At 43.3% G+C, this 15,984-nt stretch overlaps 1 protein-coding gene across 1 annotated transcript in view; it reads right to left on the bottom strand.

Moving 5' to 3' along the window:
• ITPR2 (inositol 1,4,5-trisphosphate receptor type 2) overlaps positions 1-15,984 on the bottom strand; it is a 525,149-nt gene that overhangs the window by 159,334 nt on the left and 349,831 nt on the right. The window contains exons 38-41 of the mRNA XM_062194964.1: positions 10,362-10,470; positions 9,696-9,883; positions 3,796-3,979; positions 2,583-2,839 (exon numbers count right to left, since the gene is read on the bottom strand). Of these exons, the coding sequence (XP_062050948.1) occupies positions 2,583-2,839; positions 3,796-3,979; positions 9,696-9,883; positions 10,362-10,470 (738 nt within the window). The remainder of the gene's footprint in view (positions 1-2,582; positions 2,840-3,795; positions 3,980-9,695; positions 9,884-10,361; positions 10,471-15,984) is intronic.

A 15,984-nucleotide genomic window follows, 5' to 3' on the forward strand; every position in this document is an offset into this window, starting at 1 on the left:
GTATTTCTAACTCTGAAAGAATCCCATGGCAGTGTGGAATGCAACTGTTCTTTGTAGGAAAGTATCCACATTTGTTAAGAGTCTTCCAGGTTTATGGGAGACGAGGAATGGCCTTAGTTTGTATTTTTTTGTTTGTCTGTTTTTAATTTGAGAGGCAGAGAGGGAGAGACAGACAGTAAATCTCTTATCTGCTAGAGCATGCCCTGTCTGCCTGCAATGGCTGGGGCTGGGCCAGGCTGAAGTCAGGAGCCAGGAACTCAACCCAGGGCTCCAGCAGGTGTGACAGGAACCTACTCACTTCAGGCACCACCTCCACTTCCTAGAGTACCCCAGTGCAACAAGCTGGAATTGGAGCAGAGCCAGGATCTAACGCAAGCACTCCAATATGGGAAGCAGGCTTTCCAGCCAGTGGATTAGCCACTAGGCCAAATGCCCCAAGGCCCTTAGATTTTGAATTCTATACCTATCAGTATGACTTATATTAAACATTTATCAATGTCATTATCTTAATACTTTACAGGGAAGGAAAAAATAAAGGGAAGTAGGAGAAGGAGATGAGAAAAGGAAACTAGAAAGATGTTCATTAGGGAGAGAAGCAATCCGATGTGTATAAGCAATCCCTTATACACAGTGCTGAGGGCTGAGCGAATGACATGTGAGTAACAAACACACAGCTCCCCTTCTCAGCAGTCAACCTGGATGCATGCACATGGGCACACAGGGGTTCACTGCGCACTGCTCGTTACAGGAAAAACTCGCAACCACACTACAGCTGCAGTAATGACTAGCTGAAAACATTACAGTGGATCCGAACGCCAGGATTCTGTGAAGCTATAAGAAATGAGGTACTTCAATAAGGTACTAACAAACTTAAGTCAGAAATTAGTAATTTGGCAATAAGATATATTATTAAATTAAAGAAATCAAGTTGTGAAATGCCATACAATATGTGTGTGTTTTTAAAAGTTTACCTGCCAAATCACTATGCTTACATGTGCGTCAATACTCCTGGAAGGAAAAAAGACCTGTGATTTTAACAGTGATTTTCTCTGCGAGGGAAACGAGCTAAAAAGGTAAGCATGGAGGCAAACTTCTCTATTAGTTATTTGTGTTAATTTAATTACTGAAATTATTTGATATTTACTTCTTTTAGTTATTTATTTATTTGAAAGAGAGAGAGACAGAGATTTCCCATCTGCTGGTTCATTCCCCAAATGTCCTCAAGAGCTGAGGCTGAGCCGGGTGGAAGCCAGGAAGTCTGAACTCATTTCAGGTCTTTTATCTGAGTGGCGTGGACCCAAGTACTTGAGCTGTCATAGCTACTCTCTAGATCCTTGACAGAGAGCACCACGTCACACCCTGCTCTCCCTCCCGCCCTCCCTCCCTCCCTCTCTCTCTCTCTCTCTGTCTCTCTCTGTCTCGTGCACAGGAGTCTTAGGAACACGAAGCAGTGATGCTGAAATAACAATGCAGGGTAGGTGCTGTCCCCAGGCTGATGCTAGGCTTAACTGTAGAAACTTCGGTCAGTGCCACTGTGAAAGAGGGACACAGTCTTTGGGCAAAGATGCTGCCCAGAAGCATGGAAGACTTGGCATGCTGAAAGCTGTGTCTCTCCTGAAGACAGCCCGCCTGCAGGAGCCTCTTCAGCCACCCAAATGAAGCCGGCTGCAGTTCATGTGGCTTTGCCAGGTGGCCAAAGCAGCATGTACAAATAGCGCAAAAAAAAAAGCTTCAATCATCCCACATACCCTAAGTTCTTTCCAACAAAGAGAAATGTTCTGTACCAATGAGGATGTAAAACACAGACTACATTCATCAACTAAAGTATCAAGATTTCCTGTGCAAAAGACAAACCTTCCGTATTAAATGTTTCCAAAGAAGACACACAAACAGTATTCTCACAGAGGAAATATGACCTGGGCTGGAAGTGTGCAAAGTCCATAATGTCTATAAAGCCTTGAAAGGTACACGTGGGGCAAATGTGGCCTTACTCAACAGGTGCCAGGATTAGCAACAGTGCCCACTGAGGCTAAACCACGTGAACTCAGGGCACAGAGAGCGATACTGGAAGGGGCTGATTTTTTCATTCGTAACAGGATTTCCTCTCTCATTTTACTTCACCGACACAAAAGTTCCATCTCATTTCAGAAGAGCACTACTGCTTTCACTGATTATCTCTCCAAGGGGCAGGCATTCGGCACAGTGACCGACATGCTGTGTGCAATGCCCGAATCCCACACAACACCCAAGTTCAAGTTCTGGCTCCACTCCCGATTCCAGCTTCCTGCTGTTGCTCACTCCAACAGGCACCAAGTGATGGCTCAAGTTCGGGTCCCTGACACGCACGTGGAGACAAGGATTGCGTTCCAAGCTTCTGGCTCTGCCTGGCCCAGCACCGGCAGCTGTGGGCAACTGGGGAGTGACCCAGTGGATGGGAGTTCTGTCTGTGTCTGTGCCTTTCCAGACAAAACAAAACAAAACGCAGACCAACTCTCTCCGGAACTGCCTGTTGGTTTTCTTTACTCGAACTGATTGACTTAGAGCTGCAGGCTGCCTTCTGGGCCCGCACAGAGCACACGTACCTGCAGCTCCCGGTTGTGGTTCTCACACAGCAGCTGCAGGAACCTCAGGATGGGCTGCATGATGGCAATGGCCGGGCTCATGGGCACCTCCTCTGTAGACCTCTCCTCGGCACTTCCTGCCTCCGGTCCAGAGCACACCATGTCCAGCTCCGGGTCCATTTCTCTTCTGTACACACAGTACGCTCTGGAGGTGGCCGAGGAAGCTTCTGTCAGCTGCCCTTTCATTCCCTCTTTTAAATGCAACGACGAATCTCTTACTGAAAATAAAGCAGTACTCTTAAAGTGCTGAGCTGATTTCCTTTTGCTAGTTCAAATAAAAAGGAAAAAGACAACCAGGTATCCAAATTCCCTACCATTTGAATTAAAAACCATCTCACAGGAGGAACAACAATTTCCCAAAAAGAATTTGAGGTAGCAACTGTAATAAATAAAATTTGTTTGGGAACACCAAAAAAACTCTCAATGCATAGCCAATTTTAGAAGAGCTCATGCCTTGATAATACATGAAGATGCTACACAAGTTCAAGGGAAAAGGGAATTAAGTTAATTTTGTTGTTAAAAAAAATTGAAATCCTTGCCTTTTTTCATAATATACATTTCAATGAACTTTGTAAAGACCTCACATATACATGGATTTCAAATTTTATATCTGTGAGTAATATAAGGTAATGTACATATGTATATGTATATGTGTGTATATATATATATATATATATATGAGCCTGCCTGTGTATGTACATACCAGTGCTCATACATGGGAGTTCATGCGTACAAAAAGGTGGGAAAATATGACAAACTTCCAGATGTCAGTCTCTATGATTTGTGCTTAAAACACTGATTTTGTTGTTCCAAACACCAAGAATCTTTTGTTGGCTCTTCGTGCTGCCATCTCTGTTCTGAAAGTTTGATTTTCACGGCCACTTAAAAGGCTGCAGGCAACTGCTCTTTACCACGCAGGCCACAGTGGAATCAAACAGTTTTCATGTCACTGGCTGCTTTGTCCTGATTATGGCTCATTTAAGTTTGGTCCTGCAGAGCAGCTTTAAGGTCAAGCCCATGACCACAATTCTTCAGGGATAGAAGTCCCTGCTCAGAGCCACAGCGGGGATAATTAAACCAAGATACACGAGATGTCAGAGATGAGTGAGATTTCAATGTGGCCTTCCCTCCCTTCTCTCACTCTGCTCTCCCAAGTCCTCCAGTGCCTTTTTACCTCTCATGCGTGGTCCAGATGTCATCGCCTCGTTATCATCGTCCCTTTTTTTGCTACCTAAATCTATGGTATTCACGGTCACTGTGGATCTTATCTCTTTCTGAGCAGCTTTCATTCGATCATAGAGAACCTTGAAGAATTTTTCTGACTTCTTTTGTTCATGCAACTGCTGGTAGAAAGAATACTGCAAGAAAACATATTTTAAGCAATCAATACTGAAGGGAAGAAAAATACTGTTTTATGTTTGACATAAACTAAACATTAGGGATAAAAGCACATATTTAATGTGCTACCCATTATTACTTGATAAACTGACAGCCTCTGCCAGTCTCTTCTATGCGCAGTAATAATAGCTAGTATTTACTTTGTACTTCCCACTAACATCCAGCATATTTTCATGTGCTATTTAATTTATCCCTATTGATTGCATACCTTTTAAAACTTATGAGGGCCTTGTAAGGAAAGAGGTCTTTGATTTTTATACTTTTATAAAGGCATGCACAGGCTCAATGCATATTCAGTGAGGGGCTAGTATGTGCCAGGCACCATGGATGGGCCAATGGGAAAAGTAACCATAACCCCTGCTCTCGTGAGTTCCGAACCTGAAGTGCAAACAGCCACTAATCCAACGATCATCTTGTATAAATATGAGCTTATGTTAAGTTACAAAGAGTTATTTTCCTCTACCTAAATTATAGTACATTTAATTTAGAATGCGTTGCCATGGCAGCACACTCATGGGAACCCAGTGATAAATAGGCACTAAATTCTTTTGGTACCTCATTAGCTAAGTTCCTTCCCATGAGGTCTAAGACAAACCCACCTTAAAATAAACTCTGCTTTGTAGTGAATAACGAAGTATAAAGACTAACACTGAAAGCATGATAAAAACAGATCACAGTAAGGTGTGATACTACTGGACCTTAATCACTGCTTGCTGGGTGCTGACGGAAGCATAGAAGGAGGTAAAGTTAAAAAAAAAAAAAAAGAGTTAAGGTAAGAGAAAGGAGATACACTTCTGGGAAATGAAAATTAGAGATAGGTGGAAACTCATAATCTATTAATATTAAAATTATGACATTAAAACAATACATGCAAGAGAAATATAGTAAAAAAAACTGATAAATAGAACAACTCTCTAACTGCAGTAATTAAAAGCTTCATGAAAGACTGTATGAAGAAAAGAATAATTTCCTGGTTCAACAGAATTAACTGACATAATCCAATATAAGACTACAAACAGCCAAACTGAGGGTGTTGGACTCCTCCAGACTACTGGCCCAAAGGACTACGTGGAGCGTCCTGGGACTTGCAGGGGAGGCTGTACTGCCATCAGGCCCTGAAACGGTCACCTATGCTGCAGTCCCCTCTCTGGACACTGTATACACACAGTGCTTTGGGACTCCTTGGACATCAGCTTCACACCCACAGGTGGAAGCTCCTAAGCAGAGGGCTAACAGACCCTCCAGGCAGCAGGCCACAAAGTCACGGTAACCATGGCAACAACAGTGGAACAGGCGAGCTGCTTCTGTTGACTCACAGGATAAATGCAGCACTCACCAACTTCCATCATCCCAGGAATTAAGCTGATGCTTAGGCTCGAATATTTTTCAATATAATGGGGTTAGAAGGTGGAAGGAGGTCCCAATACATTAATGTGGAGGTCACGGATATGCAGCGGCTCTACCAAAGCAAAGTTTAATAATTTATGGGGTTCTTTCCCATACATCACCTCATGCATACTCTCAGTCTAGCAGGGTGATGAGTAGACTGTTCTTATTTCTATTTTATAGGTGAGTACAGTGATGTTTACAGAAGGCAAGTCACTTGCCCAAAATCACGTAACTAGTACGTGGTAGAGATAGGGCTTAAATGTTAAGTTTTCTTTCCTTAAACCACTAAATGTATAAAGTAAGCTCTTTTTTATTTTATTTTATTTTTTTTTTTAATTTTTGACAGGCAGAGTGGATAGCGAGAGAGAGACAGACAGAAAGGTCTTCCTTTTGCCGTTGGTTCACCCTCCAATGGCCGCCGCGGTAGCGCGCTGCGGCCGGCGCACCGCGCTAATCTGATGGCAGGAGCCAGGTGCTTCTCCTGGTCTCCCATGGGGTGCAGGGCCCAAGCACTTGGGCCATCCTCCACTGCACTCCCTGGCCACAGCAGAGAGCTGGCCTGGAAGAGGGGCAACCGGGACAGTATCGGTGCCCCGACCGGGACTAGAACCCGGTGTGCCGGCGCCGCAAGGCGGAGGATTAGCCTAGTGAGCCGCGGCGCCGGCCTAAAGTAAGCTCTTAAGCTCAACACAATAGATATTTACACAGATGACACCTCTCAAAACCCAGGCTACTACAATGACAAGGAGCATGGTTTGAAGGAAGATTAAAAATATGTTTCATATATATTATACAATGTCAACAGGTAGCAGAAAGATTTTTCTTACTAAAGGTATAGCATTGCTTGGGAAACTGCCACCACCACTGCATGGGTATTGGGGGAAACTCCAAGAGTTTAGATGGATTAATAAATCCATGTGACAAGGTCTTGCCCCCAAGGAGAAGCAGGGAGAAAGGGAATAGGAAGTGCAGGGAAGGGAAGGGAAGCGAGGGAATGCAGACCTTGAAAAAGACAAGGGTATAATGCAGGTGCACCTGCCAGTCATGTTTCCCAGAGGGGAGGGCGTAGAAAGTTTTATCTTGAAAGGGGATGTTACAGTGGTTAAGAGCACAGAATCCGGAACCAACAGTACACGGGTTCAAATCCTGTCTCTATCTCTAACTAGCTAAGTGAGCTAGAGTCCGTCTTAGTTTCTTTGTCAGTAAGATAGGATAACATATGTTATTTCACTGGCTGCCCAAGGAATACTAAATACATAAATCACTAAGAAAAGTGGCTGGTGTTATGTAGATATTATTATTTTTTTGCTGTCATCATTAGCATTCAGTTTGAAAGTATATTATAAATACCTCTTCTAGCCTCCCCTTCAATAGATCTTTAATGAAGCATATTAAACACATAAGCTAACTTATGTAGTTAGGAGGCTAAAAATTAATAAAGGGCTGTGATTCATATAACAGAAGCAGAGGCATCAAGGCAATCTTTGAACTGACAGCAATGCATCATGGCTAAGGGGACCATGAAAAAGCTTACCCCAGGGGTGTGCCTAGAGTCATAGGAAGGGGTGTATTACAGAGTGTTACAGGGCAAGAAACAGAATCAGACCTGTAGAGCTAGAAGCATATGGCTAACATCTGAGCTATACAATGGTAAACAGAAGTGAAAACTTTGAATAGGGGAACAATGGTAAATGAGATTGCCACAACCCATCTTAAGAGGAGGTTTTCATGTACAAAAGTTAACCTAATGTTGTTTTACCAGCAAATATTTGTTGAGTGGTCACAAGCACTAGATACAGAATAGAATAGGACATAACCTGCTACATTAGGGAAGTTGAAATTTAACTGGAGTGGTAGAATGCAATACAAATAACAAAAAACAAAGCCCCAAGGAAGTATTTAAGAAACTAGGAGTGCTTGTTAAACACCACCTTCCCCCTACTACCACTCCATTCCATCCTTACCCCAATCAGACGAAAGACTGTGAGGGAGGCAGAATTTGATTAGGATCATTCTATCATAGATCAAGTCACTCCAGAGCATTTATGAAAACCCTGGATTGGGCCAGACACAAGGTTGCACAGAGATGACCACATGCGTTCACACTTTAAGGATTTTAATTTACTAGGCTGAGTCTGAGACACAATGAAGAGGCACAGGAAGTGTCTGTGAATTAAAGAGGGGCATTAGTAACTAATGCTTAGCTCTGGCCAGTGGAACATGGGGTCACAAAAGGTCTCTAAGAGAAACCCACTGAGCTGAATCCTCCAGGAGATGAAGGTAGCAAGAGAGACAACACAACACATTTGAGGAACTACCAAGAATTTAGTATAGCTGATGCACAAGAGAAAGAACGTCTGATGAGAGAAGAGAGAATAAGAAAGAAAAACTGAACAACTGAAGGGATTCAATGGTGAAGGACTTTACAGCCTACAGTAGGGAGTTTGCCTGGCTAGGGCAGGTGATGGATTTAAGCATGAGAATAACATATTTATGGAGAGAAAGTTTTGGGGAGAACATGGAGAATTACTTAGGGAAGGGCAAAACTAGAAGCAGGCATACCTCTTAGAAGACTACTCACCCAAAGTCCAGGAATAGATCATCAATAGGGATCTATATGAGGGCTGGAGAAGCAGAGACTGAAAACAGAATATAGGTATGAGAGGTGTGAGGAGGGCAGAGTCTGAGTCGGAGAGGTTGATTACCAAAAAGATGCTCAGGGAGGGAGTGAGGGTGAGTCCGGCAATGCCAAGGTTGCCTTTCAGTTTCTGGTGAGACAGCGGGGTAGATGGAGTGCCCATCCCCAAAAGAGGCAATACAAAAGATGGAGTGACTGTAGGGAGAACAGAGGATTTCACTTGGAACGTGTTGAGTCTAAGGTATTTGTGGGACACCAATGAAGATTTCTACAAGGCAGCTGAATGTCAGTTCCATACATTGAGTGAGTAAGTAGAGTGAATGATGTGGACATAAAGCAATCAGGCTGGGCGTGTTCAAAGAAGCTTGGGTGGGGGGTGGGGGGGGGTCAAATTCTAGAGCCAAGTAGAGAACAGGGAACTTTCACAGGAGCCAACAAGCAATGATAGGAAGCAGGCAAGGAAGCTGGAGAAGGTGCTGCCCCAAGACCCAGGTAGAAAAGATTTCAAGCAGAAAAGCCACCAGTGAGAAATGCCCCAGGAACACCATGCAAACGGGGCTGGGAAGGGATCTGGGGAACAAGACGCCAGGAATGTAAACACACAACACGCAGCCTAACAACCTTGGCCTCATGCCTCCATGACGCGAGGACATTGTAAGGAGGATGAAGGGTGGTCCCATCTGATGAATTACCGTGACCCAAAAATCTGCAAAGTATTGTGATCCTGATCACTTCTAGAGATGCCAAAAACCCGTCCCCTCTCCTCTGAGTAAGCTATATCTCATGCTATGCAGTTGCCTAGACAATTTCTTTTAGAGAGTCCCAACCGGGTACCTGGCTGTAGAAGACAAGCCAATTTCCAAGAAAACCCACTCTAATATCCCTCCAGCCACCTCCTTCCTCAGCTTCCCTCAGAGGAATTAATTCTGCAGCTTCTTTTTCTAAGAAATGTCATGCTTTGGGGTTCTTTCTTCGGTCACTGTGCCATTTGTTGTTCATGTAGGCTTTCACTCCTACAACCACAGTTAGTGGGTGTGTTATAAAGGGAGGTCTTGCTCAACATATCTGATTGACAATTAAAGCAAAACAGATCAGTTTTAAAGTAGAGGAAGCTTGCCATGAGTAGGAAGAATGGACTGCAAAATTTCTAATGAGTTGTAATTACTCATAAAATGTCTGATGAGTTTCCTTCCCTGACCCAGGCAAAGCTGGAGATGAGGTCACCGGACACCAAGCCTGAAGGTCACTAGGCATCCTCTGGGAACGCTTTCTGCTTTTGGGCACAAACGGCAGGCTGTGCTTTGGCCTGTGAAGGGACTTGGGGCATCTCAGCAGGAGCTGCAAAGGGAAACGTGCATGGTACAGAAACACGGATCTGGTCCCCGGTGTGCACGTGTGTGCATTACTGACTGCAGCGGGACTGCTGGTGCAAGTCTGAAGGGTGTGTGTCAAAGGTATGTTCTGCTTCATGGAACAGCCTGCTGTGGTTTCTACAGCAAATCAAACCCGTTACAAGGAAAAATATTCTACAGGGATCTGATTCAGGGGCTAATGAGAGGATAAAAGGAAAAGATCACTTTTCATTGGCTTATATGACAAGTAAATAAGAAATACAAGCAACAAGCATACTATGCTTCATAAACACATACCTGTGTTTGTGTATTTCCTCCTTCGAGCAAAGCAATGCCAAGTAAAATGCCTTCTGAAAAAATCCTATCATTTTTGGTGTTCACTATGACATCGATGACAAGTTCAGATGCCCCTTCTTTATCTAGTAGACATTGAATGTCAGCCATTGAGATTCCCATCTTATCGGTATCTTGTGCAGAAAAGCTTCCTTTGATGAGAAAAAAAGAATAAAATAACCTTAATTGCAGACATTAATAGAACAGATTCGTAAACCATAAGAACATTTACCACTGGGACTTTTCCCCCACAAAGTGAAATATAATAGAATTTTAAGTTTAAATATGTCAAAAGTTTATAAAAATGGAACTTTGTATTAAATGTCTGACATCTATAATTAAATGTTTTTTAAAGAAAAATCCTGTAGAAGATAACTAGCTGCATTTTTGTCCTTACTATATATATATGAAGTAATTAGGACTTCACTGTGTTTCCAAAGCCACAGAGCAAAATCAATGATCATGTTCCAACCTGTTGTCTCATGAATCCAAAACTGCACCAACATTTTTAATAGTGCTTTTCAAATAAAATTATTTCAGTTTGTGCCATTTAAGTAAAACATTAGGGTATCATTGACATGAAGGCATGTTATAAGAATCCTAAAATGAGAAACAGATGGCAACACTTACCTCCCACTTGTGCAGATCTGGAGTAGGTTCCTGACAAGTGGCCATTCATACCAATGCCATAATCACCTTTAAAGTATCGATTCAGCAGTATTTTTCTTAATGTATTACCCTATAAAGAAGGATAAGGAAACTGTTAGTTACTGTTGCTTCTTCTAATAAGACTGACAAACATCGGGATATTAAAATGCCACATAAGATGCATTTCATGGAAACAGGTATTTGGCCTTGCAGTTAAGATGCCTGTGCCGGGGCCAGTGCTGTGGTGTAGCGGTAAAGCCACCACCTGCAGTGCCAGCATCCCATATGGACGCCGGTTCAAGATCCAGCTGCTCCACTTCCAATCTAGCTCTCTGCTATGGCCTGGGAAAGAGTAGAAGATGGCCCAAATCCTTGGGCCCCTGCACCGTGTGAGAGACCTGGAATAAGCTCTTGGCTCCTGGCTTTGGATAAGTGCAGCTCTGGCCATGGGGAGTAAGCCAGTGGATGGAAGATCTCTCTGCCTCTCTGTAACTCTGCCTTTCAAATAAATAATAAATCTTTTAAAAAAATCCCTATGTCCCATAGTAGGGTATCTGGGTTTGGTTCCCAACTCTGGATCCTGTCCAGATTCCTGCCAATGCAGATCCTGGGAGGCAGTAGTTATGGCTTACCTGGCTAGGTTTCCATCACCCCAAGTAGGAGACCTGGATTGTATTTCTGACTTCCAGATTTGGTTCTGGACTAACACTGACCATTTCAGGCATTTGGGGAATGAACTAGTGGAGGGGAGATCTGTCTCTGTGACTCTCAACTAAATAAAATTTTTAAAAATGTATATTATGAAGTTGATACATGCAAAACTAATTTTACACAAAACATTTTCTGAGGCAAAAGTCTGCAAATAGGTTCCAAGAAAACAATAATTTTACTTCTCATAATAACGAAAGAAGCTGGAAGGAAATTTCTGGAGGTGATTAACAGCTTTATGACATAAAATGTGATGATGGTTTCAGGGCTGCATACTTACCTCCAATCTCATCAAGTTGTACATATTAAATATATATAATTTTTACCATGTCAGCAAAAGATATATAAAGTGGGATTTTTTTTAGATTTTATTTATTTATTTGAGAGAGAGAATTATAGACAGTGAGAAGGAGAGACAGAGAAAGGTTTTCCATCCACTGATTTACTCCCCAAATGGCCCCAACAGCTGGAGCTGGGCTGATCCGAAGCCAGGAGCTTCCTCCGGGTCTCCCACATAAGTGCAGGGGCCCAAGGACTTGGGCCATCTTCTACTGCTTTCCCAGGCCAGAGCAGAGAGTTGGATAGCAAGAGAAGCAGCTGGGACTAGAACCAGCACCCACATGGGATGCTGGCACTGCAGGTGGAAGATTAACCTACTGTGTATCAGCACAGCCCCCAATAAAGTGGTTTTTAAAAATGCTTCTATTTCCCCCATGATTAAAAAATAGGATTTTCAAAAGAATATTCTAGAAAAACCACCATTGCTTTAAATTTAAGATTGGTTCAAAAGCTAAAGATTATGGTGTTGGTAAGAATAACAATGGTACACAAAGAAAATACACAGCATAATTAACACCCTAAGAAGTAAATAGCCAAAGCCTTAGTAAGAGAAGCTTAGTGAAAGGAGCTAAGTGCATAGCCGTTGCTCACAAAATCAAGATTGATAAGACAGAATGAATTATATTTAAACTCCTCGATGCTTTATTCAGTGGGGAGAAAGATAATGTATTCCATTATAAACATGTGATTCAAAAAATTCTAAGTCTTCAATTTTGTACTCATGCCAGGATATTTTTAAAATAATACACTTTGCAATGTAATTGCTTACATGGACTTAAAAACACAGATGTCAATTCCAAATCTTCCATTTTATTATATTAACAAAGAAGAGTGTTTTAGAAGTATGATTTAAAGAATACTTGTTTAAACTATTGAAATGAACACAAGATTAAAATCCAATCTTGGAGATAAGGAAACGTGGCCCAAGAGCATTCAGAACTGGCTATAGGTGACACAGCTGGCAGGTGGTTGCACAAGACCAGAACTCAACACTTGATTGCAAAATCCAAACCACCCTCAGCACGCGCCGCTGTGCACCATGACACGTGGCTCTCAAGGCTCCTTCTCCCTCTGCCATGTTTTGGTTTTCCTTCATTTTCAAGTTCTTGAGGGTCTGTCCCCTTGTTCTCTGTGCTTTTCTCCTGATCCCCTTCTCCTGGTTGGCAGTTTCCAACCCTGGGTTGCATAATCACCTCTGCAGTTCCGGCCACCAAGTATTATTTCCTCTAGCCTTGCCCTTGCTCTCCTAAGCCTCCCATTCTGTTTCCATTTAGATTTCCTTATGCACGTCTTGAGGTTCTACTGGCACCACCCACTCAGTTTTTCAGAATGCAGTATTTCCTCTCTCTTGAATGCACTTTCTTCTCAATTTCAATTTATTTTATGGAGATCACAACCATTATTGTTACTTGAGCTCCAAATTTAAAAATCATCTACTAGTTCCACCCTAACTTGACAGTGATTTGGGAAATTTGACTTTTCCTACCTTTTCAACTGCAGCTTCCACGAGTACTTTCAGATACTGTGTTTTAGCCAAGCAACTATGTGATCATTTCTCAACCAAAGCTTTCTTTCTCTTTGCTCACATTGTATTCGCTGTCTAAATGCTCTCCTTCCACCTTACTTACGGAGAGGTTCCATCTTCTCTCTTCATTTTATTACTTAGGCACCTACTATTTTAGGCACTCTCCTGAGTGAGTGAGATACAAGCCTCCCCCCTCAGGAGTCTCCAATGGGATTAATTTAGTAACAGAGACACGCAAGGTCCTCTGGAGCACACAGGAGGAGGCAGTCAACACTGAGAATGGCAGATGTCCTCTATTAATCTATGTGAACATCACAGCAGACCTGTGCACAGGTCCTGAGCACAGTCAGTGTGCAAGAAATAGGTCTTCAGTGTCATAATACAAGAAATGGGCTGAGCTGCAGCCTACAACACCAGCATCCCATATGGGCATCAGTTCATGTCCTGGATGCTCCCCTTCCAATCCAGCTCCCTGCTAATGCATCTGGGAAAACAATGGATGGAAGTACTTTAAAAAAAATAAATAAACAAACGTCGAAATCATTTTACTTATCCATTTGAGAGAGGCGGGGGTGGGGGATCATGTACTGCTTTATACTCTAATATCATAATAACTGAGTAGGACTGAACTGGGGCTGAAGCTGGGAGTTGGTAAAGCAATCCAGGTCTCCCACATGGGTGAACAAGCCCAGCTACTTCAGCCACCATCACTAGCTTCCTCTCAGGGTCTGCACTAGCAAGAAGCCAGGGTTAGGAGCCACAGCCACAAATCGAATACAGGCACTTCAGTGTGGGATCGGGTGTCTTAACTGCTAGGCTAGACACCCATGCCCTGTAAAAACGTTTCCATCATACCCTGTCACACTACTCCAATAACCCAACCCAGACATGAAAAACAATACAGCTGGCGCCGCGGCTCACTAGGCTAATCCACCGCCTGTGGCGCTGACACCCCGGGTTCTAGTCCGGGTGGGGGCGCCAGATTCTGTCCTGGTTGCTCCTCTTCCTGTCCAGCTCTCTGCTATGGCCCGGGAGTGCAGTGGAGGATGGCCCAAGTGCTTGGGCCCTGCACCCGCATGGGAGACCAGGAGAAGCACCTGGCTCCTGGCTTCGGATCAGTGCGGTGTGCCGGCCACAGCAGCCACTGGGGGGGTGAACCAACGGAAAAGGAAGACCTTTCTGTCTTTTCTGTCTCTCTCTCTCTCACTGTCTAACTCTGCCTGTCAAATAATAATAAAAAAAAAAGAAAACAGAAACAATACAAAACTGCTTTTTACCAACTGTTCTAGAAAACGTCCTTTATGCTAGAAGAATAAAGTGTGCAGAGCCAACCACAGACTAGGACTGCTCACATCAAACCAAAATAAGCGCTATATTTGTCAATATTTTAAAATTCTCTTTAGGTAGATAAAATCAAAGGCACCCACACTATCAGATGGATGAGAATCAAAATTAAACAAGCAGCGTTCCTCCTGTCCAACTCTAGTCTACTTAGAAGCAAGCATTTTTAAACTGTTATACTCAGAATGCCCAAGAAAGGGCAAGGAGCTCCTGACATCTCTGTTCTTAACCATGAACGCACACTGCCCAGGTTCAACACCTCCCACACTCTGTGCCTATTCTAACTGGGTGATCTTAAGTAAATTACTGGACTACTCTGGGCCTCAGCCCCTCAACTCTCCAATGAAAGTTACACTATTGACCTTCACAGCATTTCCGTGACGATCACGTGATTTAAGATTGCCTCAAGTACTCAGAACAGTTCCTGGAACACACCAAGTACATACTAAGTGCTGTACAGATGCATTTAGTTGATGCCAGCCCTGCTACTACTAACACTACTCAGACCCCGGGACCTTGCAGTGTAATGCTTTGGTACCTTCTCCCTTTACAGCAAACCTTCCCACTACAGAGAAAATAACATCTACTAGATTAAGAAACAATGGCAATAATAAATGATGAACTGTTTGAAAGTTGTAAACAACTTTCAATGTAAACTTTCCACCAGTAATCAGTCCTTGGAGTTCGACTCAGTATGGCAAAGTCTCCTCAGAGCATGCACACACTTGCCTGTGTGGACGTACAACTTCAACTAGAGAGGAAAAGCTTCTACTGTGGAAGCAAGCGTCTGTCCTAACGTTAGGACACCCTAGCTTCTATCATTGCTGCCTGGGTCTGATACTCAGCTCTGGCCTGTGACTCCAGATTCCTGCTACTGCACACCCTAGGAGGCAGAAGGTGATGACTTAAGTACAGGGGATCCTGCTAACCACAGGGCGGACCTGGACTGAGGCCCCAGCTCCCAGTTTCTATACAGTCCTGGCTGTTGTGGACATTTGGGGAGCAAACCGGCAGATAGAACCTTTCTCTCTTTTCCCCTACTACCCCACCTTCTCTCCTTCCCTCTCCCCACAGCCTCTGCTTCAGCTTCTTAATTAATTTAAAAATTCTACCTTGCATCAAAGTCCAGAGATTTCAGTTAACACAACCCTTGGTGTTAAAAACGAATGAAGGATAGGTATGGATGGGACAGGATTCTGTTTTGTCTTGGTCACCCTTGGTGAAATGGACAACTGTAGTACTCTCCATCCCAAGTCCAGTGAACCAACTGCTGCTGCTGTATCTCGAGTTCTGTCTTGAGGATGAGAGGCAAGTACTGTGTCCCAATTTGCCTTCGGCATTCGTGGTGATGGGTTACAGTGGTAGCAGTATGGACTTGAGTCATTTCCCCAAATTACTTTAACTCAAATAAAGTAACTGTAGAACCCTTGTCAGAAATTCTGGTGCCAGAGTTGTAAATAATCGTCTCAGAGCTATAATTGCCATGGCAGAAACTTAGGACAGCACTAAAAGTACATCAAGCCATTTTGAAAAGATTCCACAACAATTCGGAGGTTCAACTTCTGAACCAGTTCTTCAAATCCAAAATGAACGCCTGCCTGGGCCTCCCACGGCAGGTGTCTTTGTTGGGATGGGCCACCTAGCATGGAATGTCCTTTACAGTCTTTTCAATATCAGAGTCCATTCCAGGCC

The sequence above is a fragment of the Lepus europaeus genome, chromosome 6 (genome assembly GCF_033115175.1).
Source record: "Lepus europaeus isolate LE1 chromosome 6, mLepTim1.pri, whole genome shotgun sequence".
NCBI lineage: Eukaryota > Metazoa > Chordata > Mammalia > Lagomorpha > Leporidae > Lepus > Lepus europaeus.